Source organism: Macrobrachium nipponense, chromosome 1 (assembly GCF_015104395.2).
Source record: "Macrobrachium nipponense isolate FS-2020 chromosome 1, ASM1510439v2, whole genome shotgun sequence".
NCBI lineage: Eukaryota > Metazoa > Arthropoda > Malacostraca > Decapoda > Palaemonidae > Macrobrachium > Macrobrachium nipponense.
Window position 1 is genome coordinate 140,853,011 of NC_087200.1, and position 17,410 is coordinate 140,870,420.

A 17,410-nucleotide genomic window follows, 5' to 3' on the forward strand; every position below is an offset into this window, starting at 1 on the left:
TGAGAATTGAAGGTGACAGATGAAATGGTGGTGAAATCCCAAACTTCACTCCCATAAAAGATAAAACATGACCACCTGCGCTTACCAATCCTAACAAAAACTAATCTAACCATAAGTGAGCATGTAATATCTTGTAAGTAAAAGGTACTGAAGATAGGCTGGTATGTATTGCCAGGCACCTGCAAATAGCAAAGAAATCAAGAATGTACTTACTACTGTAAAAAGGGGTCTTATTTCAGGGCCCTGCACTATTATGTGCTCTGATCTGTCATTTCATATTCTTAGTAGTTCTCATGATTATGTAACTCAGCCACTGCTTCTCAAATATCAAGCCTCATCCCCTTCATAAAACAGTCAAGGATCTTCAGTGTTATCAGTGAAGGAAAATAAGAGAGGTTTGGTGAAGGGTACTATGAAACAGTCCTGGCTACTAGCCGTTTGGGTCTTTAATTTTAACTCTTGCTGGATGGACATGATCACGATGCATAATTGCTCTACAGTAGGGAGCAGACTGCCTCAGGTGAAAATCAATGTTTCATGTAGTACAGTTTGAACAAATTTTGTTCGTATCATTTCAGTGGGCCATGAATGAATTATGGGACTCTTATGGCAACTCTAGTAGGTCAGTACAGGCAGTCCCCCGGTCATCAGCGTGGGTTCCGTTCCCGGAAAAGAGTAGATAAGCAAAAACTGCTATTAACCAAAACTCGGCTATTTATGGTGCCACAATGGCGCCATAAACGGTTATCATCACCATAAGCACCCTCATGGCATAATAAGCACCCTTATGGCACCATGAGCACCCTTATGTCACCATAACCAGTTATTGGCACCATAAGCACCCTTATGGCACCATAAGCACCCTTATGTCACCATAACCGGTTATCAGCACCATAAGCACCCTTATGGCACCATAACCGGTTATCGGCACCATAAGAAACCTTACGGAACCATAACCGGTTATTGGCACCATAAGCACCCTTATGGCACCATAACTGGTTATCGGCACCATAAGCACCCTTATGGCACCATAACCGGTTATTGGCACCATAAGCACCCTTATGGCACCATAACTAGTTATTGGCACCATAAGCACCCATATGGCACCATAACCGGTTATTGGCACCATAACTGGTTATTGGCACTCTTAGCACCCTTATGGCACCATAACTGGATATCGCCACTATAAGCACCCTTATAGATCCATAACTGGTTATCGGCACCATAAGCACCCTTATGGAACCATAACTGGTTAACTGACATAATAAGCACCCTTATGGCACCATAACTGGTTATCGGCACCATAAGCACCCTTATGGAACCATAACTGGTTATCGGCACCATAAGCACCCTTATGGAACCATAACCAGTTATTGGCACCATAAGCACCCTTATGGAACCATAACCGGTTTTTGGCACCATAACCAGTTATCAGCACCATAAGCACCCTTATGGCACCATAACAGGTTATCAGCACCATAAGCACCCTTATGGGACCATAATTGGTTATCGGCACCATAAGCACGCTTATGGCACCATAGCCGGTTATCAGCACCATAAGCACCCTTATGGAACCATAACTGGTTATTAGCACCATAAGCACCCTTATGGAACCATAACCAGTTATCAGCACCATAAGCACCCTTATGGCACTATAACTGGTTATCAGCACCATAAGCACCCTTATGGCACCATAAGCACCCTTATGGCACCATAAGCACCCTTATGGCACCATAAGCACCCTTATGACACCATAAACACCCTTATGGCACCATAAGCACCCTTATGGCACCATAATCGGTTATCAGCACCATAAGCACCCTTACGGAACCACAACTGGTTATCGACACCATAACCACATTTATGGCACCATAACCGGTTATCAGCACCATAAACACCCTTATGGCACCATAACTGGTTTTCAGCACCATAAGCACCCTTATGGCACCATAACCGGGTATCAGCACCATAAGCACCCTAATGGCACCATTATCAGTTATTGGCACCATAAGCACCCTTATGGCACCATAACCAGTTATCAGCACCCTTATGGAACCACAACTGGTTATCAGCAACCATAAGCACCGTATGGCACCATAAGCATTTCACTTATGGAACCATAACTGGTTATCCACACCATAAGCACCCTTATGGCACCATACAACCGGTTATCAGCACCATAAGCACCCTTTATGGCACCATAACTGGTTATTGGCAACATAAGCACCCTAATGGAACCATAACCGGTTATCAGCACCATAAGCACCCTTATGGCACCATAACTGGTTATCAGCACCATAAGCATCCTTATGGCACCATAATTGGTTATCAGCACCATAAGCACCCTTATGGGACCATAACTGGTTATCGGCACCATAAGCACGCTTATGGCACCATAGCCGGTTATCAGCACCATAAGCACCCTTATGGAACCATAACTGGTTATTAGCACCATAAGCACCCTTATGGAACCATAACCAGTTATCAGCACCATAAGCACCCTTATGGCACCATAACTGGTTATCAGCACCATAAGCACCCTTATGGCACCATAAGCACCCTTATGGCACCATAAGCACCCTTATGGCACCATAAGCACCCTTATGACACCATAAACACCCTTATGGCACCATAAGCACCCTTATGGCACCATAACCGGTTATCAGCACCATAAGCACCCTTACGGAACCACAACTGGTTATCGACACCATAACCACATTTATGGCACCATAACCGGTTATCAGCACCATAAACACCCTTATGGCACCATAACCGGTTTTCAGCACCATAAGCACCCTTATGGCACCATAACCGGGTATCAGCACCATAAGCACCCTAATGGCACCATTACCAGTTATTGGCACCATAAGCACCCTTATGGCACCATAATCCAGTTATCACCACCCTTATGGAACCACAACCGGTTATCAGCACCATAAGCAACCTTATGGCACCATAAGCACACTTATGGAACCATAACTGGTTATCAGCACCATAAGCACCCTTATGGCACCATAACTGGTTATCAGCACCATAAGCACCCTTATGGTACCATAAACGGTCATAAGCACTCCCTTTATGGCACCCATAACTAGTTATTGGCAATATAAGCACCCTTATGGAACCATAACCGGTTATCAGCACCATAAGCACCCTTATGGCACCATAACTGGTTATCAGCACCATAGCATCCTTATGGCACCATAACTGTTATCAGCACCATAAGCACCCTATGGACCATAACTTGGTATCGGCACCATAAGCACCCTTATGGGACCATAACTGGTTATCGGCACCATAAGCACGCTTATGGCACCATAGCCGGTTATCAGCACCATAAGCACCCTTATGGAACCATAACTGGTTATTAGCACCATAAGCACCCTTATGGCACCATAACCGGTTATTGGCACCATAAGCACCCTTATGGCACTATAATTGGTTATCGGCACCATAAGCACCCTTATGGCACTATAACCAGTTATCAGCACCATAAGCACCCATATGGCACCATAACCGGTTATCAGCACCATAAGCACCCTTATGGCACCATAACCGGTTATCAGCACCATAAGCACCCTTATGGCACCATTACTGGTTATTGGCACCATAAGCACCCTTATGGCACCATAACGGTTATCAGCACCATAAGCACCCTTATGGAACCATAACCGGTTATCAGCACCATAAGCACCCTTATGGCACCATAAGCACCCTTATGGAACCATACCGGTTATTGGCACCATAAGCACCCTTATGGCACCATAACCGGTTATTGGCACCATAAGCACCCCTATGGCACCACAACCGGTTATCGGCACCATAAACACCCTTATGGAACCATAACCAGTTAACTGACACCATAAGCACCCTTATGGCACCATAACTGGTTATCATTACCATAAGCACCCTTATGGCACCATAACTGGTTATCGGCACCATAAGCACCCTTATGGCACCATAACCGGTTATTGGCACCATAAGCACCCTTATGGCACCATGACCGGTTATTGGCACCATAAGCACCCTTATGGCACCATAACCGGTTATCAGGGGCTGCATACTCAAAACACGCCTTACGCAAAGGTGCCTTTTGACAAAAGGCGCCTTTCCCAACGGCTCGCCGAAGGCGCCTTTCGACGAAGGCGAAACCGTATACACAAAGATTTTCAAAGGCGCCTTTGACTTGCCTTTGCACGAAAAGGCTGCCTTTTTGTCAAAGGCGCCTTTGAATAGTCCAGCCAATCACATCGCCCGTATCATAGCATGCCTAGAGAATGAGAACCAATCACGATACAGCAGCATATCAGCTGATTGTTGATGGCAGAGCGATTAAAGAGCGACACGATGGACCCTGTGGCTAAGAAAAGGAAGCAACCTCCCTTATTTAGCATAGACTAATTGCCATACATACCTAGATTGAAGCGAGTTTTGGCAAGGCCTTGGGCTGTTGTACTGTTAACTTCATGCAAGTTATGATATATGCCTATACTCTGTTTTTTTCCATCTGTCCACCAGCGTGTGGTGTTTGCGTATGGTAACACTGAGTCCCGGGCTTTAGATAGTTACATTCAGCTTACATTCAACAATTATAATAATGTCCTATTTTGAATATTAACGGTGTAATTCGCATACTGTAAATTATTAAAACACTTTTCAATTGCAAATGTACACCCAGATATCGTTTATTTACCTAAAACTTACTCATAGCGTAACTATTTAAAGCCTGGGACGCAGTGTTACCATACGAAAACACCACAGGCGGATGGACAGATGGAAAAAAACAGAGTATAGTAGGCTATATGTTAGGCTATCCAAAAGTATCCTATGATATTGCTGGGAAATAAATGTTTTAGCCTAAGCTGTGATGATATGCCTAGGCCTGTGGGTATTATTGCATAAGTTGCCAATACCTATGCCTTGCCTAACCAGATCATTTTATTTTTATATATTTTACACAATTCTAAGAGATTTTTCATGTATGGCATTTCTGCCGTAAATGAATGTTAACCATTTAATCTTTGGTTAGGTTAGGATAAAGAGTTAGGAGCTTTTGAAGAATAGCAGTCCCACACGAACATGGGACTTGTTCAAAAGGATAAAACTGGGGTCCGTATTGTTAAAAGTGTCTTATCTACAAGACCGATTCTTAACCTAGCCTAACCTTAACCTAACCTAACCATGCCTATACTCTGTTTTTTTTCATCTGTCCATCCGCCTGTGGTGTTTTTGTATGGCAACACTGCGTCCCGGACTTTAGATAGTTACATTCAGCTTACATTCAACGATTATAATAATATCCTATTTCGAATATTAACGGTGTAATTTGCATACAGTCAATTATTAAAACACTTTTCAGTTGCAAATGTACGCCCAGATATGCTTTTATTTACCTAAAACTTACACATAGCGTAACTATCTAAAGCCCGTGGGACGCAGTGTTACCATACAAAACACCACTGGCATATGGACAGATGAAAAAAAAAACAGAGTATAGTTGTGACTCAAGTAATTGTTATGTACTCTATCTGTGGTATCAGTGTCACTTTTTTTCTTTTTTTCTTTTAATGAGGTAGAGATGGGAGTCATTGATTGTAATTACTGTCAACAATAACACAATTACATTGATGTTTCTTTTCCAGAGTTATTGCAGTAGCTAATATCTGTATTATCTTTTTAGGTGGTAGTCCTCATGAAATTTTAGCTCTAGAACCTTCAGAGGAAGCTTTGGTAAGATTAGGCCTACTGGTGCTGGCAGATGTTTCTGATATTTTTCAGGATATATTGTCTAATCAAAAAGAATTAAATGAAAGTGTAAAAGAATTAAATGGAAGTGTAAAGGTAATAGCTGACATTATAGTAACCATGACTGATATCCTTAAGAAATATTATGCATATATTTTTTTAAAGTGGTAGTACTTTTAATATAGACTGTACAGTAGTAAAATCTATTTTTTTTTCATTTCATCCCTTATATGTTCCTATACCATTGGTGTCCATAATGTCATATACCTCTTCATTATTGAGATTAGTTTTTTGTAAGTTTTTTTGTTTAAGAGTAATGTGATATACTACCTCATTGTCTTATGCTAATCACTCCATTATTTAATGAGGTTTACTTTTTTATTTTTCCTCCATTTACTCTTGTTATATCGTGCTACTTGTGATCTCATGTTATTGTGATAAGTTTAGTACAGTTTTTGTTTATTTACAATGCTATTTCATGTTATTTCTCTATTGTGGCTATAATGCATGTTTTCTTATTTATAATAGTATAAAATGATACCTCTGTGAACTCAGTTACCTCTACCTTATTGTAAGTTTTTATTTTTTATTTACTTTAGTATGTTATTTCTTTCCTGCAGATAATGTACTATGTGACACACTGATATTGCTATTATTAAGGGTCATTCAGTGATACAGTAACCTATTTGTACCTAGGTAATATGAACATCAAATTCATTTATTTCATAACTTATTTGTATCTAGGTGGCATTTATTTCACAATGTGAGTCACTGTATGTAGTACTGTACTTATCTCAGACCACCTTAACCTATGTTTAATGTGCCTTATGAGTACCAGAAGAGAAGTGATAAGGCAGGGAAATTGCATACATATTTTCACCTTTGCATATAGTAGGCAACATAGTACAAAGATATATTTTCTGTATTGAGATTTATTAAACAAGACTTTAAAAATTATATATTGTTTTTCTAGCATTGATTATACATGAACATTTTATAAGATATATGATAACTAAAGGTCAAAACAATCATATTATAATATAGGAATTTTAGATTGTATATATGAAATAATTTTAAATACACATCCAATAATTTTAAATCTAACGTCTGCAGAGGAAAATCTCACTATTACAAAGCAATTAGTGTAACTTGCAAAATGAAACTATGTATATGGCGTCCCATTGACGTATACAAGAGGTAGGAGACATCCTCTTCTTACTTGTAGTCATTCCCAAAGTTGCCTTTCCCGCCTCAAAGGCTGCTCTAACCAGCCCTGGCGCAAAGGCTCTCACGGCGCCATATTTCCAAGATGGCGGCGCACACTCGGTGTTTTGAGTATGAACCTTTCGAGTAATGGCCGACAGGAACGGCGCCTTTGGAAGTTTTGAGAATGCGGCCCTAGCACAATAGGCACCCTTATGGCACCATAAGCCCCCTTATGGCACCATAACTTTATGGCACCATAACTGGTTATTGGCACCATAAGCCCCCTTATGGCACCATAACTGGTTATTGGCACCATAACTGGTTATTGGCACCATAAGCACCCTTATGGCACCATAACTGGTTATCAGCACCATAAGCACCCTTATGGCACCATAAGCATCCTTATGGCACCATAACTGGTTATTGGCACCATAAACACCCTTAAGGCACCATAACCATTTATCGTATGGCACCATAAGCACCCTTATGGCGCCATAACTGGTTATCGGCACCATAAGCACCCTTATGGCGCCATAACCTGTTAATCAGCACCATAAGCACCCTTATGGCGCCATAACTGGTTATCGGCACCATAAGCACCCTTATGGTACCATAACCGGTTATCGGCACCATAAGCACCCTTATGGTGCCATAACCGGTTATCGGCACCATAACTCGCTAATTTTATGGAGCTAGACAAGTGCCATAAAACCAGATCACTGCTAACAGTCCACTGATAACCAGGGACTGCCTGTATAGGATCGAGGTGGATCAGTGCGACTTGTAATTTCACTGGGGAATGTACTGCACTTCCCTATCCCAGGATTTCTTTGTATTTATTTGCACACAAATATACGCAGGGATTGCGGTTGGCTTTAGTTCTTTTGTGATACGTCAGCTTCAATTGTGATTTTGCAAAGTGCAAAGAAAAAGGATTTTGACGTAAGGAAAAATCTATTTCTGGGCGATTGCTCGTGTCGCCAGCGAAATATCCTTTAATCTATTATTTCTAGGGTAAATGTACTAACACATACCAGAGAATAAATAAAATAAAGAAAAAAGGTCAGTATAACTGACTCGCTACCCTCTAGGAGGGTGTCGTATGAACACTAGGCGAGTGAGACCACTACCACGAGCCAAATGCCAATAGAAATCTCCCACTACAAAACCCTCCAAGAGGGGAGCCGTCCCACAGAGAGAGCAGCTCGTACTACTACTACTCCATCCCATGCTTGCGACTGCTGCGCCTCTGGTGGCCATCTGAAGTTAGCAGACAATCTTGAGCGAAGGGACGGGTAGGGGGGGTATTTCGCTGGAGACACGAAGCCAATCGCCCATGAAATAGATTTTCCTTACGTCAAAATCCTTTTTCTGGGCTCAGCTCGTGTCGCTTGCGCGAAATCGTACCAGAGAAACAGACAAGATTGTAAAAGAAAAGTAAACAGAATAGGTCTCAAATAAAAGATACAAAATAAATGAATGAATATAATTGCTTAAAAAGATACAAATACACAGTAAAACAAATCAGAATTATGCTTAAAATACCCTTAAAACTAATTATGTTAATAATATAAGGTAATTTACATATATACAAATAGGTAAAATGATTACCTATCATAATAAATCTGTGTAACAACATGTACAAAATAGAAATAGCAATTAATATAAAGGTTACATAAAATATTTGATCAATCACAAAAATATATATCTCAGGAATGTATATGACTTAATATACAAAACCCGTAACCATTGTAATATGATGTATCCCCTAGCATAAAAATAAGGGGATAACATCTATGAGATCAGTATGGTAATCAGCTGTGTGTGTCCCTAACCAGACAAAAGGGACACTATATAATCAAACTAGAGTCAGGGGAAACTATGTTACCCGCTGCTACTGCTGGGAATTTCAGAGCTTCCAAGGACTTAAGGTAGTACGTTTGAACACTGTCGGCGATTTCCATCCGGAATACTTCTTTAAAATCATCAAATTCATATGCTGGAAGTAATTAATTGAGGTGGCTACTGCCCTGACATCATGTGCTTTGGAAAGGAGTCAGGATTGGCTTGTTTGATAAAGTACAGGATTTCTTGCCTTACGACGCCTTTAGTGGATAAAGTACACACTTTTTCCCTTTTCCCCCTAAAGAGGGCCCCGATGAGGAAGAGGAGGTCCTGGATAGAAAGGCTCGTAAGGTTGAAACTGGACAAAGGGAAACATCTTGCGGAAGGGGTAATACCTTCCAAGGTTCCCACCTCATCAAAGGATCTTCATTCTTGCTAAAAAACTACGTTCCGGAGAAAGTAGCACTTCCCCTGTGGAAGGAATTGAACATGATCCGGATCTCTGGATAAAGCCGACAGTTCTGAAATTCTTGCTCCTGAAGCTAGGCTTAATAAAAACAGAGTTTTCCTTAGGAGCATCATAAACGAGCATGTGTCATTATCGTTCGGAGCCAGTTTTAGACATCGTTAAGAACCATGAAACTGACGTAGGCCTGACAGAGGGCCTAAGTCTAGCACATGCTTTAGGAATAGACGAGAAATAGGTATCTGTCAAGTCTATGTTAAATCCAATTGAAATATCTTTTTCAATGCTGACTTTGTTTGTCGTAATAGTGCTAGCTGCTAAACCCTTTTCAAATAAAGATCTGAAAAGGGATATAGCAGAATTAACTGTCATGAATCTGATATCTGACTCCCTCAGGAAGATTGCTAACTTTTTGACGGCAGCATCATACTGCCTCAAAGTTGAATCCCTTTTATCGGATTCCAGGAAAAGAATATTCTGAGGGTCAATATTCGCCTCTCTTTTGCCGCAAACTTCATGAAATCCATAAAGTTAGGGTTTTTGAGAATCCCTAGGAGGAAGCGAACACAGTCTTCGTTTGTACTGACTGGGAGAGCTTGGGACTGGGGATCCGAAGGGGTACGAAGGCCCAGTTCCAGAATCATGGGGTACCAATTGCTCTTCGGCCAGTCTGGGGCTACTAGAGCCACTTGACCCTGAATGTCCTGAGTTTGTCTAATACCTTCATAAGGAGATTCACTGGAGGGAAGACGTAAATCTTCTCCCAGTTGTTCCAGTCCAGAGCCAGGGCGTCCGTGGCGTAAGCCAGAGGGTCCAGGTTGGGGGCTACATAACACGGTAGTTTGTGGTTTGCTTGTGATGCGAAGAGATCCACCTGTAGCCCTGGGGACTCTTTGAAGGATCCATTGGAACGAACTCTCGTCTAGAGACCATTCCGACTCTAGGGGTACTGATCGGGATAGGGCGTCTGCTATGACGTTCTCACTCCAGCTATGTGGGTGGAGGAAAGATGCCAACTGAATTTGTCTGCCAGGGAGAAGATGGCTATCATGACGTGGTTTAGATGACGCGACTTGGAGCCTCCTCTGTTTTGTTTATGCAATGTACTACCCACTGCGCTGTCCAAGACTAGCTTTATGTGGGAGTACCTTGGTGGGCGTAATCTTGTTTCAGAGTCAAGAAAACTGCCATTGCCTCCAGTACGTTTATATGGAACTGACGGAACTGGGGTGACCAAATTCCTTGAACCTTTTTGACTTGGGAGTACCCTCCCCAGCCGCTTAAGGACGCGTCTGTGTGGATGGTGATCCCTGGTGGAGGGAACTGAAGAGGAACTGACACTGACAGATTCTTGGCTTTTGCCCACGCCGAAGCGGTTCTTTAGAATCAGAGGCACTGAGGATAGCTTGTCCCTGGACCTGACATTTGCTCGTGAGCGCCAGATCCTGGTTAGATCTTTTAGTTTGGCTTTCATTAAGATGTTCGTTACTGAAGCAAACTGGAGAGAGCGAGGATCCTTTCCTGAGCTCTCTGGATGCTAGTTTGTGACTTAGAAATTGCTTGACTGACTTCGCTATTTCTTTCCTTTTGGTGGATGGATCGACAGAGTGTGTGAGGATAGATTCCATTGAATGCCTAGCCACTGAAAGTTTGACTCTGGAGTGAGTCTTGATTTGGATCTGTTTATCTTGAATCCTAGATATTCTAGGAATTGGATCACTTTCAGTGTGGCCTTGTTGCATTCTTCGACTGATGGGGCCCAGATCAACCAATCGTCGACGATACCGCTACTACCATAATCCCTTGAGCTCTGAGCGGTTGCACTACTACTTCCGCTAGCTTCGTGAACACCCTGGGTGCCACGTTGAGCCCGAACGGGACTACCTTGAAGGAGAACGTCTGATCTCCTATCTTGAATCCCAGATACGGACGGAAGTGTCTTGCAATAGGGATATGATAGTAGGCGTCTGTAAGATCGATAGAGGTGGTGACGGCCCCACGGGGAAGTAAGGTCCGCACCTGTGAGAATCGTGAGCATCTTGAACTTGTCGCAGCGGATGGCTAAGTTTAAGCGGGACAAGTCTAAGATTACCCTTCTTTTGTTTGAGCCTTTCTTTGGAACGCTGAACAAGCGACCTTGAAATTTTAACCTTTTGACTTTGACTATAGCTCCTTTCTGAAGGAGGTCCTCTGCGTACTCTGTCAATTCCTTGGAAGGAAGTTGACGGGGAAAGGTCTGGCTGGAGGTGGGTTCGTCAACCAGCTCCAACCCAGCCCTTTTGACACTATGCTCTGAGCCCACTGGCTGAAGTTCCACCGGTGGCGAAAGTGAAACAGCCCTCCCTCCTACCTGAAGTTCTTCATTGGTTCTGGTAACCCCCTCGACCTCCTCTGAATGCTTTCCCCTATTGAAGGGGCCTCCCGATCCTCTCCCACGAAAGGACCGCTTACCTCTGCCTCCCTTGTTCGAGCGGTCATACTTCTGAGAAGCTTGACTCTCGAAGGCTTGATTGTAAGCTGGAGAGATGGCGTATGAGGTGGAGGGCTGAGGCTGAGGGGATATCACATAAATATGGCTGTGATTGACCTTTAGACGTGGAGGGCTGGGCTGTCTGCACTAACGGCACTGTAGGAACTTGTGAGGGAAGCGCGGTTGCTTCTTTTGGTAAGGCTGGAAACGTCTGGGTTTCCTTTTTGCCCCTTACCTTTTGGTGTCAGGTCTTGACCTTCTCCTAGCCGTAAGACCCCAACGGTCCTTAAGGCTCTGGTTCAACCTCGTAGCCTCTGCGGGGAATTCCTTTACCATAGCCTCTGGGAAGAGATCTGCGCCCCAGATGTTAGAAGAGAGTAACCTATTCGGTTCATGACGAATGGTTGCCTCTAGCAGGACATGCTTCCTACATTCGTTCTGGCAGTGGCAAACTCGAACATATCTGACTGCACCGTTTGAGTCAGGGCTTTGGTCATAAGCTTAAAAATTGGTTCTGAACCATAAGCCATGGTTGCTACCTCAGACATAGCCATCAGGTTGATTGACCTGGCTAGTCGTGTTTTCGAGTCAAATTCCGCTTGAATAAGACTATCAGGGAGCCTGGGCAGCTTTTCACCAAACTGCTCCATAGCACAGTCAGGTTTGAGTTTGCCAGCTGTGAAAGTATTAGGCAAGTCTTCCCACAATTCTCCAATTGAAGGGAGCAACGGAGATGTGGGGTCTGCTTCTTTTAACTGAGGCATGGGTTCCCCTTTTTGAGCTGCTTGAGATGGTCGACCTAGCTATCTTGGTTAGGAAAGGGAGCGGGGTACTCTCGTCCATCGGTGAAAATGGTAAAGGGACTTTTGAATGGTTGGATCTTGGTGTTCGTTCAACAGTCCATGTCCTCTAAACATCTGAGCCATTCTCGCTGAGCCTGGTCTCGAGAATAGAGGACTGTCTCCTTTGGTACCCTGTCATCCCTAACCATAGCCGAAGGCGTGAGCCTAGCGTAGCCTATGAAGGAGCTGTAGGCCTTCCGGGTAGAAACTCGAAGTCCTCTATTCTTCGAGTTCCAAACTCCGGTATGGAGATGAGACCATTCTTGGAAGGGGGCGTATGATGCTACTCTCCAAGGATTGTTCATGGAGAAAGCGGGCAGCGAGTCATTGCGGGGGAAGCTGAGATCCGCTAGTGTTGGAGGTTGAGGGAGAGGCAAGAGGGGCTTCTCTTAGACCGGCTATAATAGTGTCCTGAGAAGTGATCCTGTCCGACAGGCGGGATATCAATGTTCCATACTCGTCTTAAGGGAGCCCACTAGGTCGCCCACCTGTTGCAACAGGCCAGCATTGGTGTCCAAAGCCGGAGCTGCTGCGGAGGTGGAGGGGAGACTCTGAATAGGCACCAAAGGTAGTGGAACTGGTGATAACATACTGCCGGGTGGGGCGGGATTTTCTCCTTAGGATTTTACCTCTTTGAGGACTTTGAGCCGGAGCTAGACCCCTTTAGACTGTCTGGGCGGGCCGGGATTACGAGCCGGAGACTTGCGCGAGGAAGAAGACGAGGACGTCTTCTTCGAAGACGATGACGTCTTAGTCAAGGTCCATATGTTTGGACTTGATCTTAGGTCCAACCGAAGCCTCTGGAGGAGTATATAACTCATCAAAACCGTTAAAGCCATTGGAAGGATGGAGATGGTTGCAGGGGTAGAAGAAACAGTCACTCCCAAGGGAGACCCTTGGGTACCTGCATTACTATTACCTCGGCCAAACAGGTCGTCTATACCTACCATAGGTTCAAACATTTATATCCAGGGTTGCGACATCCGTGGAGATATCCTGGTCTTGTTCTGTTAAGGAGGCCGCCAGTTGTTGTTGGATAAAGGCAATAGAGGGGTCCGCCTCTACCGGGTCGACGTACCCAGTCGCCTTGCCTCCGGGAAAGATTAACAGAGCTAATCGCTTCTCCAGTATGTAGGGCTGACCCTTGGCGGCGTTCTTGCCAAAACCTCCGACCAGGCCGCAGGGTAGCCAATGGCGTATCTCTTACTGCCGGAGCCTGTAAGAGAGGGTATATTTTAGATTAAGAATAACTTACAAAACTAAAATTTAGAATATAATTTAAATTAGATGCCTTAAGTTAAAGTAAATAACGTAAACTTAAGTACTAAAAGAAGCGGAGCAGCATGCGGAGATGGAATACTTACGCCTTCCAAAAGCTGGCTCACCAGATCGTAAACATATGGTACACGTCTCATGGTACCAGACCTGGATGTCCCCGTGCGGAGTCGCGCGCATGGAGCATGGGACCGGCAACTTCGTGTCCCACAGGGGTCCTGAAGTGTAGCGGAACATCCCGGATGCTCACAGTTGGTGGCCTGTAAGTGGGAAGACACATGAGTATCTTAAAGGGGGAACACTTACAGACTAAGGACAAAGAACTCCGTTACATGCCGGAGCTCGGAAAAAATTTGGGCATAACCCCTCCCTGCATTGCCTGAATAGGCTATAATCCCGGAGAGATCCGGTAAAATGAAAGGGAGGGGTAGGGATGGTTTAAGAAACTTAAGATAAACTTAAAGATAACTTAAACCTACATGCAATGTCATGCATGAACCGGACTAGGTCCAGTGAAGGAGCGGAGTGTAGTAACTCAGCAATACGGTACGGTTAGTAAAGACCTACTGTATGCTCCGGTCCAACTACGGTGGACTATACCCTTCCGCTGGATACCAGGGCTCCGATAGGAGGAGCTCTAGTAAGGAGGGAAGGGCGAGATGACATACAGACTCGAGCTAGCCCGGAGCGGCAAGGAAGTAACGGAGGGGGGGAAGGCCAGGGCCCCCCACAACGTACCACCCGGCCGAGCCGAGAAGCGGAGAGGTCGGAACCAGTCAGGGACTGTCGGACTCCCAGGTCCCTCCGGTGGAGGGGAGAGGGAGCCAGGCTCGGGCATTGCGGGGCGAGCAAGGACAGACCGACCCACCCCCACCCGACTCTATGGAGAGCGGGAGAGGGGGGGGAGGGGAGGGGGGGCTGGCAGGCGTCTGGCTGACTCGTGACACGTAGTGACCACGAGGCGGTAAACTAAGATACGGTAACCAAGCCTAGGCCAACCAACTGATCAGAAGAGAAGCTATCGGGAAGCAACCTGAACTGAAAAGCGGTAGCATATAGGCCCATAGGGCTAAACCAACCTGATCAGAGAGAAGCTATGTGGAAGCGACCGAACTGATCAACGGTAGACTAGGCTCTACGAGCCGGGACCTAGGCTAAGCCAGACGCTAACTAACCTCACAGTGACAAAACATATAAATATTATAATAAAAATGAAAGAAAGAATGGTAAAAAACAAGCAGGAGAAAAATCCAGGAGTGTGCGACTAGCCCGAAGGCGAGTCTACCACTCAAAAGCTAGTCAGGGAGGGGCCGATACTAAGAACCTGGACTAGGGTCTGGATAGAAAAAGCCTACATAAGGTGAAATACATACATGTATGACAACCTGAGTAGACCTAACGACGCGGATAATCAAAATAGAGCGTAAATAATAAGGGATGTTCTAGGTATGGGAGACCAAGAACGAACCCAACATGCGGCAGGACCATGCTGCCATGCTTCCAGCCCCCGAGAACGTATTTGTACCTAAAAAACGGCAAATACTGTCTCGGGGACGGAAAAAAAAAACTCGCTAACCGTAAATACTGAGTACTTAACTTAGCTGCTGCAATAGCTGCGCGCTCCATTATCGAAAATCCGAAGAAAGGGCACAAAAATCACAGAGAGAAAAATACACGTGTTGAACTCGTGTGAAGCTAACTGAAAAAAGGATGGCCACCAGAGGCGCAGCAGTCGCAAGCATGGGATGGAGTAGTAGTAGTACGAGCTGCTCTCTCTGTGGGACGGTCCCCTCTTGGAGGGTTTTGTAGTGGGAGATTTCTATGGCATTTGGCTCGTGGTAGTGGTCTCACTCGCCTAGTGTTCATACCGACACCCTCCTAGAGGGTGAGCGAGTCAGTTATACTGACCTTTTTCTTATTTTATTTATTCTCTGGTATGTGTTTAGTACATTTACCCTAGAAATAATAGATTAAAGGATATTTGCGCAAGCGACACGAGCTGAGCCCAGAATAGTATTAGAGAAAAAACAAAAAAATGAATACCTCACAAAATGGTAGTGCATCTCCCCACTTTACTACACCTCATAAATATTTTACCATACATATACAGGCAGCCTGCGGGTACCGTCGCTATCGCTTAGTAGCGTTTTAGTTTTACATATCTTAAAATTAACACATCTTAATGAGTGTCTTGGAAAAGAGGCCCCTCACAGAGTCAGAAATATTCACTTCCAATTTCCTGTAGAAGGTACATAAAATTTTTAAAAATCTTTTTCTTAACCATGTGCATTTGCATATCTTCCTAATTCTGTTGATGTGTTTTTTCTTAAATTGGCCAACCTTGAAGTTTGCCTGGTCTAGGGGTGTGCCTATTATATATTTTAGCCTGGCCTGTAAGGGTAGGTAAGAATAAATTGTATCTCTGCAAAAGTATTCAGCAAAATTAAGAGATTATAACATTGCACATACAGACCTCAGACAAATAGTATGGACATTTGAAGCATTGGATACTAGATTAAATATGACTAATAAGTTACCTGAATTAATGTTGCAACAGAATATTAAGACAGGCTGAACTTGCAAACAGCCTCTAAGAACTGACTTATTACTGAGAAACAGTAAAGCCTAGTAAAAAAAAATCTAAAAAGAAACCAATAACTAAAACATACCTATGATTAATCCAGCCATGGTTGAAAGATATCCTGTGCCTGATCCCAAATTAAGGAAAGAATGCCCAGGAGCAAGCTGCAAGCTTTCCATCACCTGAAATTCAATGAGTCAAGGTAATTTCAGCATTCTTCTGTAATAATTACTGGTAGTTTACATCACTCAAAGAGACAGATGCCTGAAATTAGTATTATTATTATTATATTATTTTTACTAGTACAACTGCAATTAACTGAATAAGGCAAAATGCACCAAGTCCAAGGACCCAAATAGGGAAAGCAGATTAGTATAGAAAAATAAACTGAGAAGTAGGGAGTAATCTACAATAATGAAATACAGAAAACAAATAAGGTAAATAACAAAGTAAAATAAATAGCAAAATTGAAACAAGATTTATGGCAACTTGGTGAGCAGAAAAGCACTTGGACTAGTCTGAATTTCTAAAGTTCCTACAATCCAACTATCTGATCAGGAAGATCATTCTATCATTCTAAAATCTGGTCACAGATTGTGTGGTATTAAACCTTACATAAGAAAGAGAAGACTGTTAAAATTAGGAATGCAAAAGATAATAAAAATTAGGAAAATTACGTATCTCCAGTTTTTTTATAACAATTTATGATGAAAGTCAGTTGCTGAAGACCAACTAGGAGGGCATAACTAAATCATGACAGAAGAAAAGAAAAAAACAATTCAAGAAAGGTCTCCAAATATTTATAATCTATCTCAACATGCACTTTCTTTCTTTTATAATTCAAGATTTAGATCAGATATGTGAATTTAGAATCAAGACTTACACCTAGAACTTTATATACACCTAGAATTTCTATTCAACTCAAGTTATGTTGTTTCTGACAACTAGAGACATGTGTTTGTATTTACCAATAATTTATT

At 43.4% G+C, this 17,410-nt stretch overlaps 1 protein-coding gene across 2 annotated transcripts in view; it reads right to left on the reverse strand.

The window, feature by feature from the left end:
* Positions 1-17,410, reverse strand: part of LOC135219690 (protein-L-isoaspartate O-methyltransferase domain-containing protein 1-like) — a 221,826-nt gene that overhangs the window by 56,932 nt on the left and 147,484 nt on the right. For both annotated transcript variants that reach the window (XM_064256650.1, XM_064256649.1), the window contains exon 2: positions 16,519-16,612. In XM_064256650.1, the coding sequence (XP_064112720.1) occupies positions 16,519-16,612 (94 nt within the window). The remainder of the gene's footprint in view (positions 1-16,518; positions 16,613-17,410) is intronic.